At 36.7% G+C, this 16,247-nt stretch overlaps 1 protein-coding gene across 5 annotated transcripts in view; it reads left to right on the forward strand.

The window, feature by feature from the left end:
• RALGPS1 (Ral GEF with PH domain and SH3 binding motif 1) overlaps positions 1 to 16,247 on the forward strand; it is a 150,964-nt gene that overhangs the window by 50,743 nt on the left and 83,974 nt on the right. For all 5 annotated transcript variants that reach the window (XR_012663463.1, XM_075111966.1, XM_075111965.1 and 2 more), the window contains 4 exons: positions 4,773 to 4,856; positions 5,331 to 5,420; positions 6,984 to 7,076; positions 9,120 to 9,246. Coding sequence is in view for 4 of the 5 variants with exons in the window: in XM_075111966.1 (XP_074968067.1) it covers positions 4,773 to 4,856; positions 5,331 to 5,420; positions 6,984 to 7,076; positions 9,120 to 9,246 (394 nt within the window). In the remaining variant the exon portion in view is untranslated. The remainder of the gene's footprint in view (positions 1 to 4,772; positions 4,857 to 5,330; positions 5,421 to 6,983; positions 7,077 to 9,119; positions 9,247 to 16,247) is intronic.

A 16,247-nucleotide genomic window follows, 5' to 3' on the forward strand; every position in this document is an offset into this window, starting at 1 on the left:
CTCCTTGCACTGCATTAATATTCTTCTAGGCTTATTCCTTGTTAGCACTGTGAATCTGTAACCCTGCCTGATTTACTTTGATTTGTTATCTATTGCTAAAAGAGATGACTGTGCTACTCTGGGAGTCTTCCTGTCCTGCTTTGTGTTGAGTGTTTCTTCAGGATAAATTTATCAAATATCAAAATTCTCTACTCTCCCTTCTGCTTTTCGGTTCACATCTGACTTCAGAGTTTGATTTATGCCTCTAGTCATAACCTGTTTTAGGCTGCATCAGCCACTTGGTAAACTTTTTAATTTGTACTGTTAAGTTTAAGATTCAATTCTGAGGGAGTAAATCAGCCCAAATCCTTAACAGGTAATGTATTAATGTCCTTTAATTTTTTATCCTTTTAAGACAGAGAAAGAAACTTGAGGCCTGTTGAGAAAAAGCAATCAAAGTTAACATAGACAGTTGAAAATCAAAAACATTAACTTCAAAAATAATGAAAGTAGTTATCAGAATATGTTAAATTTGCATAAAAGTGATACGTTATCTTGGTATTTTGATGAAACAAGTATCTTTTCTGCAAAGGGTGCAAGAATTGCTGTCTCCAGCTTCAAGTTACTTAAGAACATGCCCTTAGATCCATTATGGCTTACTGTCATCTTGTGCTTAGGTGGAATATAATGAATACATAAAGGGGAAAAAAAACCCTATAATATTAGCAGAACTGAATTTTTGACAACATCAGAAAGGACAGTCCAGTTTAAAAGGTTCTTAGTAGAAGTTCAATCCATCTAAATTGTTCACTAATAAACAACTCATATTACAGTCATTCAGAGAGATTAGCAGCCTTCTATTTTGAGAAAGTATAGAAAAGAAAATAATTCACTTATCTGCTGTCTGGCCTTCCTGTCAGATAAATTAATTTTGTTTCGAGAACATCAAGACAGCTTTATAGCTGAAAACACATTCATGCTTCTGAAATTACATGTTCTCCAGACAGCTGGGGAGTCTTCTTTACTGTGGGGAAAAAATTGGCAAATGAACAATAGAAAAAGAAATCAGCAGTACCTGGAGAAAAATCTGTTACCACAAAAATACTAGTATTTACAAATAGATACATAGATACTTTTTAATAAGAAAATTTTGCTAAGAAAAGCATCAGAACAAAATGGAGGTTTCACCAAAAGCAGAGGTAGTGTGATACTCTGAGGAGAGGAAGGAATACAAAATAAAATACAAAACTGTAGATGTTGATATTTAAAGTGAATTTTGCATTTCCTTTAATTGCTATGAAATACCTGTGCCATAGAATTTTATAGCAAAACAAAATGCTCATTTGCTGTTCTTCTTTTCCTTTGTCATTGCTTCATTTTGCCTTTTGGAAATGAAATTTCCTGAAGCGCTACTCTGATTGGCAGATAGATGTAACTTAGAGACAAATCATAAAAAAAACCCACTCATGTCGTATTTGCAGCTTCTGCCTGTGTATAAGTAGCAGTTGCCATAAACTCTTAGTTTTTAATTGTATTTTCTGACTTTCGTCTTATTAGAATTGCCAATATAATCTAATTGTTCATTTGCCAAAAATAAGGAACTGTTTCTATCCTGAAATTCTGCCAGCTGAAAGACTAGCTTTTAAAGCAAGATATAGTCTGTATTTGTCATCTATCTACCTCTTGTTATTAGGTAAGTTATTAGACGAAGAAAGTTAAAATTTTCCTGTCAGATTACATATTAATGTATAGTCTGTAACTGTCTACGTTTGAGGCCTGGTAGCCTTTTAAATTCAGTTGGTGTATTTGCTCTTCAGTGTCCGTAAGCTTGGATACCCTTTGATAAACTACTCCTTCGAGGCCTGCAGGGTTGCATTGTTGATGGGCAGATGGTCACCTGCCATTTTACACTGGGACTCTCTACCTTGTCAGAGTCTTCCTCTGGTGTCCTGGGGAGAAGGAAGGGCCAATATCCTGGCTGAAACTTGTGTTCCATGATTTACCCATTTTATTATGTCCCTGGCTATGATGCAGGCATAGTTATGGTCCCTACTTTTCCTTTCATACTTGCTTGTGCAAGGTGGTCACAGTTACTCTGCAGAATCAGCTTTTGTGTGCAGAAGTGGTGGTAAATACACTGGCATGTGAATAGGTGTGAATGCTTCCGTTTCCTGGAAACTGGAAAGGGAGCGTGAAAAAAGCATGGAGAGGTTGAAACGGTTTGCTAGATGTCACGTAGCTAATTTCCACAGCAGAGCTGTGCACAGAGAAGGCTCCCTTGGTCAGCAACCATTTGGCTGGCTGCTTCAGTGAGTTGTTGAATTTTGTGTTTGGGGAAAGAGCGTCATGCTGTTTTTTCTTCAGGTTTTAGTCTTTAACATGAGCCTATGCATGGACGGAAAGACAAGATTTTGGAGTTCTGGTTGCCAAGTCGTATGTCAAACACACAAACATCCTTTAAATCTAGCACTTGCTGAGGCTTTTGTCTGCTTTTCGATTGAGCTATTACAAAAAACCACATTTGCATGTTACTTTGCAAGAGCTCAGTAAGAGGACGTCTGATTAACAATTCTTTGTTCTCTAGCAAAAATAACTATACTTACATTCTAGATTTCTATGGAACTTTATTTAGTTGGGTTTGTTGTTTTGTTTTTTTGGTGGTTTGTTTTTTTTTTTTCCCAAAAGTCCTGGAAATCACAATCTCCACAAGTTTCAGGGTTTTCTTGCACGCTTGATTGGAAAGTTTCTTGTGACTGTGTGGATCAAGGAAATTGCCTGCATCCTTCCATACAAAAAGATGGAATTGTAATACTAGAACACAGTACAGTTTAGCAGTAGAAAAATAATTCAACAGGGACATGTTGAATCATTTACTCTTTCAACCTTCTTATTCAGTGAAAACTTTAAACAGAGTCAAATGATTTTACCGTGCTCAGGATTTTCCATTGTTGCTTGCTAGCCTTCTGGCAACTCTTTAATAACCTTAGGTTACTGACCTCTTCCACTTTCTGACAAATGTGAATTTTGCAGTCCCTAGTAGAGACACTGAGATTTTTCCACATAAACTTATAATTTCCAGACTCTTAAGACCAGGCGTGCAGCGATCATGTAGAGAATCTGTGTCTTAACGGATGCAAATTAGCATTGTTATCTGGAGAAGGCTTAAATGCTGGAAGATTCAGATACAAAATATGTTTGGAATCGGAAATCCTTTTCCTGGTACTCAGACGGGAACATACAGACCTCCACATCACGAGAGTGTGTTCCATTTATCAGAATGTACAAAGTGCTTTTCAGAGGCAGAATTCTCTTTGGCTGACTCTGCCTTTTCATGTGAAGGCGTCTAAAGTTAATAGCGTACATTTAGAAAGCTTAACAACATTTTGACTGAATTTGAAATTTGTGGTTCTAAAAACAGAAGAGTGATTTAGAACGGAGAACTCATTTCTAGTATGTATGTATTTACTGCTTGTTAGATCTGAATATAAAGACTGTATAGATATGTGGTAACCTGAATCTGTAGTTAAAAAGAGCCAGGCTGTCTAAACATATTTGGAGCTGCCTGAAATAACTATTGGAAAATGGACACTTTCTTTCTGGCTAAATCAAATTTGTAGTTACAATTTCAAATTTCTTTTAATGCATAATTTAATACAGTTTATTTAAGGAGAAAATCATTAGTCTGCTTTTTAACTCTTCTGTTTATACTTCCCACAGGAATTTCCACTATTTATTTTGCAGTTTAGGTGAAAGATTATTTTTTGACATAGAGCACTGGGATTTTATTATGCATTGAAATTGATTAGTTGTGGTTATGGATATACTACAGAATTGGTGATTCTTTTTACTATTTTGAACTGGGTTCACTTTGAAGTAGTCACCGTAATGAAAGAGCGTTCAAAAATTTGTTTCATATACTGTGACTGAACTATGCAGCCTGCTAGCAATTTTTTTCTTTATTAGCACCAAAGTACTAATCTGTATTTTTAAGTACATGACACACTTCAGTCAACTCTGGCCAAACTCCTAGGGCTTAAAAAAAAACAGAAAAAAAAATCAGAACCCAAACCTAACCAAAGAGTTGTAACCCCAACCTTCTGACCAGAAGACCTTCAGACTTAAGACTGTTACTGGCCAGCCTCTTTCAAATGATAGGTTCTCTTGGTCCAAGTATCACGTACGGAGATTTCAGGTTTTTTAAAAATTAGCTTATAAATACTGTAAACAATAATATTACGGTTCCAAAACTGTGTTCTTCAAATGCTTTAGATCTCACATTGTAGTTAAAAAAAATTAGAGATTTAATATGCTAAACCGTGGTGTATTCACGAAAGTTTTACCAACTGTAATAATGAGGATGGCATTCAGGAATAATAGCTAGGTTACCACTCTAGTTTTGCAGCTGAATTTTGTACTCTTTAACTACCCCTGATATTGCTAATTGATGTTTAGTTTTAGCTTCAGTTTTGAACCAGATAAGATTATATACTAGCAAAGTCCTTACTCGTGTATCTGCTGATTTGCTTATACAAGGGAACCCTGGACTGAAATACTCAATGCAGAGTGACACTTCAGAGACATCAGTTGTTGCTGATTGCTTAGTCTCTATGTATCTTTATATTAATAACTATGTCTGTTTTTTCTAGTGTCAGGACAATATACTAATCACATCATTCATGTTTATCAGGAAAACACAAACATATTTGGTTAGATTGTCATTTAATCAGTGCCTTGGATTGGTTTTAGCAGTTATCTGCTAGATTTTAAAGGAAATTTTAAAATGTGTTTCCTAGGAACTAGCCAGCTGTGGATGGAATAAGAAAGAAAAACATATCCTCGCTCCAAATATTGTTGCCTTTACTAGGAGGTTTAACCAGGTAAATTATTTGATTACTGTGATGAACAGGTACTGTTTGACAGTTGTTTTTGAGTATAAAGTTAAATAGAACTCCTTCCATGAATTAATATTTTTCTAAATTAAGATTAAGATTTTAAAATGGTAGTTCCTGTTTTCATTTGCTTTGTCCACATTTTTGTATTGTTCCTGTAGGCTATTGGTTCCTATTTATTAGTTCCTAGTAATTTTTGTCGATGTATCATAGTACAACATTAATAATTCTTTTCCGCCTTCTTCTGTGTTTCACTTGCTCATTCAGTTATCCTAGTGTTGCCTCACTTCTCTGCCTACTTCTTATATCCAGTGGTAAGGCTTTTGAGTAATTATAGCTATACAGATGAGAATTCATGGGATCAGAACTCTTCTTTCCTTACCCTGTTTCCTTCCCTGGAGCATCATGAAAGTTTACAAATATTTCATGTAATAAATTCAGTTACATGTGTTTACTTTATAGGTCAGTTTTTGGGTTGTACGAGAAATACTAACAGCACAGACCTTAAAAATAAGGGCAGAAATATTGAGCCATTTTGTGAAAATAGCTAAGGTAAGTGCAATTTTCTTGTACTATCATTCAAAATCTTATTTCCTTATTGTTTGTTTTTGCACTACTCCTATGAACCGCTGTTGGATTAAAAAGGGTAACGTTCTTTTTTTAACATATCTGCGGTGTTGTGCCACATGAATAAGATAAAGGTATGACATCTATTGGTTTTTTCATGGCTAAACACAACTACCCACTTCAGTGTGACTTGCCTTGTACCTTTGCCTAACAAGTTTAAAAGTGGTTTGTCTTGTTGACGGCCAGCTACATGTTGCCAACACTGAACGTGGTTGTAAACTGTTCTGATTTTTGTCTCCCCCCATTCAAACTTATCTCTAAAGCAGCTGTTGAGATTTGTATTCCTACTTGTAACACGTGGTTGCTGGTATAAAGTACAACTGTGAGAGCTCAGTTGTTCTAATGAGTTTGAGCACTGCATTTTACAAGTCATTCTTAACTTTTTAAAAAATATATTTATTTTGAAAAATATTTTCCTGCTTCATGACCTGTGGTCATTCTGTTTTGTATGACCCTGTGTGACACCCACTGATATTAGTAAGAAGACAGCACTTGGATCACAGGCCTGAGTGCTAATCTTGTACGTGTGAAATTGGGGGTGGGTGTGTGTGTAGATAATTAGAATCATATTTCCCATGTAATACAATTTTTTGTATTGTGAATATTCCCAATCAGTTTACTTAGTGGTTTTGTGCTTATGCAGAAGAGAATGTATCTAAGTTACTGGCACAAATGCCCAAGGACTATGAGCATGGTCAACTTGGAGGTGCGAGGTTGTTCTTAGAAATAAGAGGGGGTTCCCCCTCCCCGCAGAAAAGGGAAACACTGTCCTCTTTTTCTTTTTTTTCCCCTTCCCTTTTCCCTCAATAAAATCCAGATCTTCCTCAAATGCTCCTGAGCAATGAGTAAATTGATCAATCAAGGATGAATACAGCTTCTTTGTAAGATTTACAATGAAGCTACGTGACAGCAGTTCTCATTTGTGTTTCTGGAACTGTGTTGTAGGAAACTTTATCATCGAAGACAGCTTTATTCCAAAGTATTGTCTCTTTTAAGATAATGGATTTTGAGTAATTGTCAACACAGAGTGAATTTAAAATATGTTGAATTGAGGAATATTTGTCCTGTAAAACAGCCTACAAAATAAAAAGTCATATTAATTCTGAAAGGGTCATCAGCATCTTTGGCTGATGTTTTTGGCTTGATTAAATTTTTCATTTCCAAGATAAATGCATAAAATAATTTTTTCATATTTTCTGTTCCTGAAGGAACAACCTTAGAAAATAACAAATTCAAATTAAATACCATTTGTACTCTCACAACTGAAATGTCTATTGTTTTCAGGGGTATATTTGGAAAATTTACACTTTTTAAGTGGTCTTAAGAATTTTGCACGTTGACAGCATTGCATAATGTTGTCTGCAGTCATTGATGACAACTTTGTATTTCATTAATGGAAAGAATTTGTATTTTACTAATGCAACTTTGAGATTAATTAATCCTGGTTCCCTTTTTGATGTGCTAAAAGTTGTTATTCCCTTTCTTCAGAAGCTTCTAGAACTGAATAACCTTCATTCTCTTATGTCCGTGGTGTCAGCACTGCAAAGCGCGCCTATCTTCAGACTGACCAAAACCTGGGCTGTAAGTTATCCCTTGACCATTGTCTTTTCTGTCCCATTTGAATACTGAGGTTTTCTGAACTTTTCCAAGTTGTTGAATTGCATGCTCCGGAAGAAGATTCTTTATGTTCTTGTTTTTGTGGTACCGTCATAGCAGAAGTAGTGATCTGTTACATGTTTTGTGTAAGTAGAGTTTTTAAATGGCTACATATTTTTAAACAATCTTTTTTAATATAAGAGTTTCCTGTTTTCCTGTCTGTTCTAGAAGCCACTGATTATATGCTCAAGAGGACTTTAGTTGATAAGTAGTCTTGGAAGACCCTCGTATAGAGTGTATCAGTATCCCATTACCCAAAAACATTGTGTGTGTCATTAATACATTGCCTAAAAGGAAAGGAATTTTAAAAACCTGTTACAAATACAGAAGCATTAGTTTTGTCATTATTGCAATGAATAACTATATGCAATGCATTTCAATTTTCATTTATTACAGAAATTAAAAGCATTGATAATTCTGCTTTCAGAAATTCGGCATCTTGAGGGCAGAATTTCTCATTTAAATTTGCTTTAAGTTTTGCTATTTCTTTAAAGTGGAATACAAAAGTAAAACATAGTCCTGCTGTATGTAATCCTTAAATATACAAAGGATTAGGTAATTCTCATTAATTTAGTATTTCACCCAATGTGGATCACATTAAGTCTTCAGAACTGATAAATAAAGATGGCTATACTTTTTTACCTAAGTTTATTATATCTTTTAAATGCCTGTAACTTTTTTATGGTTTGATTGCTCAGGATTAGGCTATAGTCTAGTAAAAATGTAAGTGCCTGCTGTTTTGAGCAGCTTGATGAAGTTGGAACTTGAACAGGGAAAATTGAATAATTAATTGCAGGACTTAGACCTAAAGAGGTGTAAGGCTCTTTGTAGGCACAGTAGTTCAAAAATCCAATACAGTGCAGAGTAAGGGCCTCAAGGAATTCTCATTGCTGTTTAGAAAGAAAACAGCAAAATTATTCTGGAATCTTGTCATTCCTGTACCTTTTATGTCAGTTTTTGTTAACGGTGGTTATTTAACTATAATGTGGAGCGCGCTGTTCAGAGTCACGAAGGGCCTTGGGGCCCATTTACAGTGGTGTTTTACTGATGACTCCTGTCAAGCCCATCCTGTTCTGAGCAAGGCTGAGTGAAGCAGTAGTTTTTTATAACAATGTGCAGACTCAGAGTCCTCTAGAAACAGAACAGCTAGGCTTATGAACTCTGTGGTACATGAGCTGGAATTTTACAGAGGAAGAGGTGTATTAAGTAGTGGTCTATGGAACAGCTGTCTGTTGTCAGGAAGTACAACTGCAAGAAGCCAGCGTTGCAGTGCTATAGTTCTCCACTTGTTCTGACTCAGTTGGCTTTTAAAATAATCTTGAAAATATTGCTGGTGTTTCTAAAAAGAGCTGAAATAGGGAATGTGTTTTTATAGCTACAGTTGCATATTTTGTCTTACTTTTCAGTCTTCTGTCACTTAGGATCTTTTGCATTGCTAAATACTTTTCTGATTTTTCTGTAGTAAGATTTTCTGTAGAAAGATTTAAGTATCATAGTGATTTACTTTCCTTATACTTTTTTTCCAAAAAGTTTTATCATACTTTCATAAGGCACTGTTGAAATGGCACAATCTGCATTTATTTAGAGCATTTTCCATTGCCATTTCTACTTTAAAATTCAAGAGCATTTGTAGCAATTCTGATAAACCATGAGGATGTTGGTGAATGTATAATGACATATTTTTCTTCTTAAAAATCTACTGTTGCTGAGGTTATTAAAAATTCTGAGGTAGTGATATGTGGATCCTTGACAAACTATCCAGAAGTATCATATTGGTTCACAGCTTAAGGCTTATGCTGAATTGCAGGTAGCACATTTTCAAACATTATGCTGGTTTGAGTGATGATTTTAACCTTAACTTGACTATGCTTTCCTCTACTGTGGGTGATTTAACAAATTATTATTTGTTGTTGTCTGTGCAGATTTGTCTTCTAAAATTTGATGATCTTCCTTTTTTTTTCTATGTAGCTTTTGAATCGCAAAGACAAGACCACCTTTGAGAAGTTAGACTATTTACTGTCTAAGGAAGATAATTATAAAAGGACACGAGAGTACATCAGAAGCCTAAAAATGGTTCCTACTATTCCATATTTAGGTGAGTGTGAACAATTACCTTATTTACCTGTATCACATTTTGACTGACAACAGCGATGTAGCATGTTGTGTGCCTGAAACACGCTATACATAGATGGTATGGTTCACTTCATTTGATACTTAGGATAATTAGATCTGGTGGAGATTTTTCAGCCATGATCTCTGACCTGTAGGAGTTTTGTGCATTACTGACATCTGAAATGACACGTATGTCTTTGTTTACTGTCCTTTTGATGTCTTCAAAATTTACAAAAGCATTGGGTTTCGGAAGTGTCTTTGAGTACAGCATGATTTAACGCTTTGTTCCTGTAGCTTTCGTTTTTGCTGGACTGTTTTTCAGGTACCTCATAACTCAGTATCTCTAAACTGTAGTTGTTGGTTTGTGTCATTCTTGTAAATACTTTGAAAAGAGATACAAACTGAATAGTCAGTTCAGTTGTCTGACTTTTCAGTATCTCTTTGTATTATTCATGTAGACACACTATGTCACTATTTCCCCAACAGCTCTTTTAACTCGTAGTTCCTGCCCATTACTGAACTGTGCTAGCATTCCTGAGGAACACTGCAAAAACCTGTTAAACAAGGCAATTCAGACACTAGAATGTCTTTCTAGTGATGGGTTTTGTAAAAGAAATATTTAACCATGAAGAAGTATTTAACCACGTCTTCTGTAATCGATGTAATAGAAATATTAAGATAATTTATTGTGATTGTTTTCTAATGCCCAAGAAAAGACAAATACAGTGCTTTTTCTGTAGCATATGCAAAGCACGGTCCTGGTGAAGTAATTGTTTCAAACATTCTGTAAATATGACTTCCAGAAAAAAAATATTTTTTTAAAAAAATCAAACTAAGTCTGGAATTTCCATCACAGATATTCAGCCCAAGTTACTAGTGTTTGACAAAGTTATAAGCAACAGAATACACCATAATGTCTTAAACATTGTAAAGTATTGGTATAACCACAAACACCACTTCAAATGCAACTTTTTTCCTCATCTAAAATCATTCTGCCTTGTGCTTCAGCCTCATGAACTCCACAAAATCAAACGTGAAATACACCTTTACCTAAAGTACTAGGAATGGCTCTTATTCCTGACATAGGAGTTCCAGTTAATGTTCTACAATTGGTCACACATATGAGAAGAAAATTTACCTATTCTAGGAATTCTTAGAGAACCGTGTTGTATTCCTGGAAGGCTTCTCATCATTGTGACACTTCTTACTTAGCATGAGCAAACCTGACGTATTCACAGAATTTCAAAAACATATGAGGAAGAAACACTACTTCTTGCATAGGCTTTTTAGCAGCAGAAACTTATTTATAATCTTAAAGTATTCAAGGGACTACAAAAAAACCCTTCGAATGGATGTGTAAGCACTTATACCCATCAGTAGCTTAATCTAGTTTGCAGTAGCTTTTTAGAATCTTCGTCCCTTTGGCTTTTTCGCTGTTTATTCTGTTGATTTAGTGCATATACTCCAGAAGAAATCCATCACACATGGTGTTGCATTTATTTTAAATGGTTTGGTGGACAGGTTGGTTGTTTGGGTCTTTTTGTTTGTCTGCCCCACCCACCCCCATCCCCAAGCAAGGTGCATACATCTGTAAAGGTAAGATCCCTTCCAGATTGCAATATGTAGAACTGCTCTCATTCTTTACCAAGAGACTGTTAGAGAAGAAAACAGATGCGCCAAGCCTTGTTGACAAATATGTTGTCACGGACAGCCTGATTTAAAAGCCAAAAAGGCAGTTTATTAAGTTAGGATGTAGGGGATATGAAAAATTGCTGGGTATATTTTACTTACTGTATTTATTAAGTGGAAGGCTGGCGTAAATTGAAGACTGTAAAATTTTCATGCATTTGTGTACTATACATATACAGCTCTCCTGCCAGTTAGTCTATTAACTGCCTTCATCCTTTTTGGAAGGAGTGAACTTTTAATTCAGGCTTGGTTCAATTCTGGAAAAGGTTAAAATCATAACATGCTCTATCTTTTCTGCTAATCTTCTCGTCAGGGTTGTTTGCATAGGTCAGAAAAGGCTATGTCTACATGGCATGCCAGAGCTCACCTCCATTTATTTCAGGCACGTTCAAAATTGTCACCTGGACAGACTCTTCATATCACACAACCTGGTTGCATTACGCCTTTCTGTGTGACAACAGTTTTGTTAGTGCTTACAGTTGATGGTTGCTTTTGTATTGGTTTGTGTACCTTCTTGGGGCTACTCCTGACCTTACGGACTTAAGTCATTATCTCTGCTGTCTTTACACTAAATCTTCAGTTATCTCTCTTCCAAAAGGAAGCATCTTTGGATTACTTGATCATTACAGATGCTACTTGGCATCCTTGACAGCCTTCTGTGGCAGCGTTTTGCTTCTGTATCCTCGTTTAGGGAAGGGAGTGCATGTGGACTGCGCGCAAAATTCAAGATAAAAGTGCATGTTAGATTTATACAGTGACTTCAGAAAGTTTTTTGTGTTCTGCTTAATAATTCCTAACATTCTGTTCAGTCAAAGTTTAGAAGCAATCAAAAAAGCAAGTTGTTTTCAGGAACTGTTGACAATTGCCAATAAAGGCAAGATCTTGAGATTATTTGCAGTTTTTGTTTTATATGCAAAGTCAGGAGTGGGGTTTTTTTCCCCTGTATGTATCACTCTCCATAGATTTTTCATTTCCTGTCTTATTGTCCAAGCAGTCCTTCTCATAAATCCTTCTGTAGTGCCTCTCAGTCAGCCCTTTTGTTTGCTCCCCTCAATTAGTTAATATCATCAGCAGATTTTTACTCCATTGTTCACTCCCATTTTCAGGTCACTTATGAATCTGTTGAACAGTGTGAGTCCTAGCACACATTCCTGTGGATAACAGTCAGCACTGCTTATGTAAAATATTTCCTACTAAATAAATTTGAAGGCCATCCCTAATGGCCATACTTTTAAAAAAACTGTTGAAAAATTGGTATGAGTTATTGAAACTTCTTTGAAAATAATTTCAGGTTTGAATGAATGTTTAGCTCTTCAAAAAAGAATATTCAAAGGGGACTTGTTTCGGTGAATAAGTGTCTTCTCAGGGGAGACAATATTAGATACAGAAAAGCTTCTTTAATGTGTCTGCTGAAACGAACAAGTAGATTAATAGACCTATGCTAGGGGTAAATAATGAACTTACAACACTGAACAAGAGTGACGAAGTCTCTGAAGATTTTCAGAGTCCGTGGGGCTCCCATTTCATTCTGTAGACCTCTTGTCTCTCACTGCGAGACAGTTACTTAGTTATGGGATATCAGTTCTCATTCCGTCTGGGGCAGCCCGAGATTGTTTGAGATGCGCTGGAGAAGGTGCTGGGGAGTTAAACAGCTGCTTAAGTTGACCAAATACTCTGGTTTATAGGATTGGCTCACAGCCTTGTGTAAGAAACGCTTTAGTACTATCCAGTTATTGGGACATCACTACAAGCCAGTTTAAATTTAAAGTGAAAATATTTCTGAAATGGACAAAACTCCTAATAAAAGGCATAGGTAATGAAAGTGAAAGGAAAAAATCCGCATGTTACTGAGTTACAGGGTTGAATCTGAAATTCCTGCTGGTGTCTAGCCAACCTCCTTTAGACTTCCTGTCCTCCTGCATGTGTTGTACTTCAGGTTTCGTACATCACAGAGAGCTTCTCCCTGGTGGCTGCAAAGACTAAGCAGCGTTGCTGCTCTTTTAAAGTAAGGTTTTCCCTGCTTCCGAAGAGGTGCAGTTGAACCTTTGTGTAACCAGATGAATTCAGGAGACAACAGCTGGTATGTTTACAACCTCAAGCTATAATATGAGAGATTCATATATTCCTTACTATGTTTACAACTACTATGTTAAAACATCCAACAGTTGTTTTCTTTTCAGGCAGATCTTCAAAGTTTAAAAAAAGAGGAAAAAATCATGAGATTGGCATGGCTGTGGTCTGGATTGGGAAGCTTTTAGCCAGTGTGATCTAAGAGAAAAATAGTCACATTGTTTTGAGAATTCATGGGTGCAGTGACTAGCTATAGCTTTTTCATGTCTTCATGATATAGGTGATCTTTTAGGTTGTATCTGTATGTTATAGAAAGGACAAAGACGAGTATGTTCTCTTACAATCTACAGATTTCACTGAGTGGTGGAGGTTTGTTTTGTTGTATTTCTTGGGGAATATAACACTGGGGATAATGCTGAAAACTGTAATATAACAGTTTCATGAAAGAACTTTTATGAAAATATGAGTAACGAGCTGTCTTCTTAAGTAACTGAAATCTGGTGAGATAGCTTTTTGTCTGAATGCTGTAGGTGGGCCCCCACTGTTTAGTTCCTGATGTGCAGATAATGTATTAGTTAACAGAATTTTCTTTATTGTTCTGAAAAAGATAGAGATACTTCAAAAAGTCAGAAGAGTAACCTGAGTTTTTAAGAGGTTTACAGTCGCAGCACTATTTCTACAGTACTTTTTGAAATGAAGGAGTACAGGAGAACTTGAAGCTGTTAGAACTCTTCTCCATTGTGCTGCAGTTCTCTCCTGCTATATAAACTCCCCTGATGGGCTTTTGCGAATGATAGGAAAATGTTTTCTATGTGGTTTTTAGGCAGCGTAGTATTGTCAGAGATGTACTTCATTGGGGACTGATGAAACAAGAATGTAACTGAAAGGATTAGAAGTAATTAGACAAATGGGAAAAACTGACCTTTCAGAGTTTATAGTAGTGAAATGGTGGATCTAGTGCAAACTGAATTCTGTTGTGTGAATTTGGAAAACAAAATAGGTGTAGTGAAATTTTGCAAATCTGATTTTTGCCAATATACTTGCCAATCATTTACTTCACTGTATAAGTTCCAAATTCCCTGTGTTTAATTGTTTTTGATGTGCCCTGCGTTTGTTTAAAATTATTTTATGCAAATTTTATGCAAAAAATGCCACATTAAACATTGGGAAGTGGGTTTTGGTTTTTCTTGTTTAGTTGGTTGGGTGGTTTTTTTCCCTTTTCTAGAGGGCTTATCTGACCAAGCCTTAGCTAAATTATGATATTGTCTTCCTTGAGTAGTCCACACTGAGCCAAGCAAAGTTCCAATTGTTAAATACCTTTCTTGAATAGAATCTGCATAGTAACAGACACACCTTTCTCCAATGCCTTTAACTTCAGTAAATCTGTATGTTTAAAACAGTGCCCTACAATACTTCTGCAAATTATTTTATTATGATGTAAATATGACTTTTTAAATATGATAGGAACTAACTAATTAGGTACAACTGAGCATATTTTCTTGTTCATTTGGACCTTGTTTTCTGCATCCTTTCTTCTCCCTCCTTCTCACCCCCAACTGGTTTGAATGTGTGAGATACCCTTAGTTCTTTGTCAGCCGGCTGAGCCACAATTCTTGTTGTGAACATCTCTTGGCCAATGATACACCACCACAGTCTTCGTCTCATCCATTTTCTAATGTATTCTGTTCTTGAACTTTTTTTTTTTGCTAATTAACTTGTTAAATCTAGTGTAGTGTGTAGATACACCAGGCTTTCTTGTTCTATGCACGCTGCCCTATCACCTAAAATCCTGGTTCTTGCCTCTTTTATAAGGCTTTTGACAGTTTCCCACAGTCCTCAGTGACTAACTTGTGGTTTGGTATGGACTAGATAAGTGGATACCGAAGTGGACTGAAAACTGGCTAGACTGCTGGGCTCAAAGCGTTGTAATGAGCAGCGTGAAGTCCAGCTGGATACCATTGGCCAGCAGCATGCCTTGGGGCTCAATAGTGAGTCTGATATTGTTTAATACCTTCATTAATGACTGGAACAATGAAACATAGTGTTCCTTCAGCACATCTGCAGGTGATACAAAACTGAAAGGAGAGGCTGATAGACCCGACAATTTTTCTGCCATTCAAGGGGACTTCAACAGGCTGGAGAAATAGGCGGACAGGAACCGCGGGAAGCTCACTACAGGGAATTGCCAGGTCCTGCATCTGGGGAGGGGTAACGCTATGTACCAGTATAGGCTGAGGGGCTGACTGGCTGGAAAGCGAGCGAGTCTGAAAAGGACCTGGTAGGTGTCAAGCTAAGGTGGCCAACAGCACCCTGGGCTACATTAGGAAGAGCGAAGCTATCAGGTCAAGAGGAGGTGATTCTTCCCTCTACTTGGCACCAGTGAGGCCACATCTAGAATACTGTGTCCAGTTCTGAGCTTTGCAGTACAAGACATGAGCATACTGGAGTGAGCCTAGCAAAGGACCACAGAGATGCTTAAGGGACTGGACCATCTGTCACGAGGAGAGTCTGAGGGAGCTGAGGTTTAGCCAAAAGAGGAGAAGGCTTAGTGGGGAAATATCAGTGTCTAAAAATGTGACTGGAAGCTGTAAAGCAAATGGAACTAGACTGTTCTCACTGGTATCTAGTGAATGGACAAGAGGCAACGAGCACAAACGGAAATACAAGAAGTTCCACTTAAGGAAAAAAAAATAAATTTTTATGGTGAACGTGGTCAAGCACTGGAACAGGTTGCCCAGAGAGATTGTGAAGTCTCCAACCTTGGAGATATTAAAAGCTTCGCTGGATAATGCTCTGAGCAGCCTGCCCTTGATGAGCATGCTTTGAGCAGGGGAGTTGGACTAGATGATCTCCAAAGGTCTCTTCCATCCTCAACTACTGTGTGTGACAAGTACTGCATGTCAGTCAAATGCTTTATTTTCTGGAACTTCAAGGCTACAGACTGCAGAAAATCTCAGGATACTTCTTAGGTAGATAATTCAGCCTCTTCACATCCAGGCAACTTCAGCACTCAGTCTGTTTCTCTGTATATCATTTCTCTTCCTCAGAAAAGAGAAAGAGGCATCTTGAGCTTTTGAGAGAAGTGACTGTTTTAGATTAAGACTTTAAATTAAAATTTCTCTGTAAAACAGACCAGAGGGTTGGGTTGGTTGTTTTTTTATTGCTTTGGTTTGGGTCTACCCTACATCTATGTCTGTCCTTCACCCATTTTTAGATGAGAATTTG

This window comes from Phalacrocorax aristotelis, chromosome 17 (assembly GCF_949628215.1).
Source record: "Phalacrocorax aristotelis chromosome 17, bGulAri2.1, whole genome shotgun sequence".
NCBI classification, from domain to species: Eukaryota; Metazoa; Chordata; class Aves; order Suliformes; family Phalacrocoracidae; genus Phalacrocorax; species Phalacrocorax aristotelis.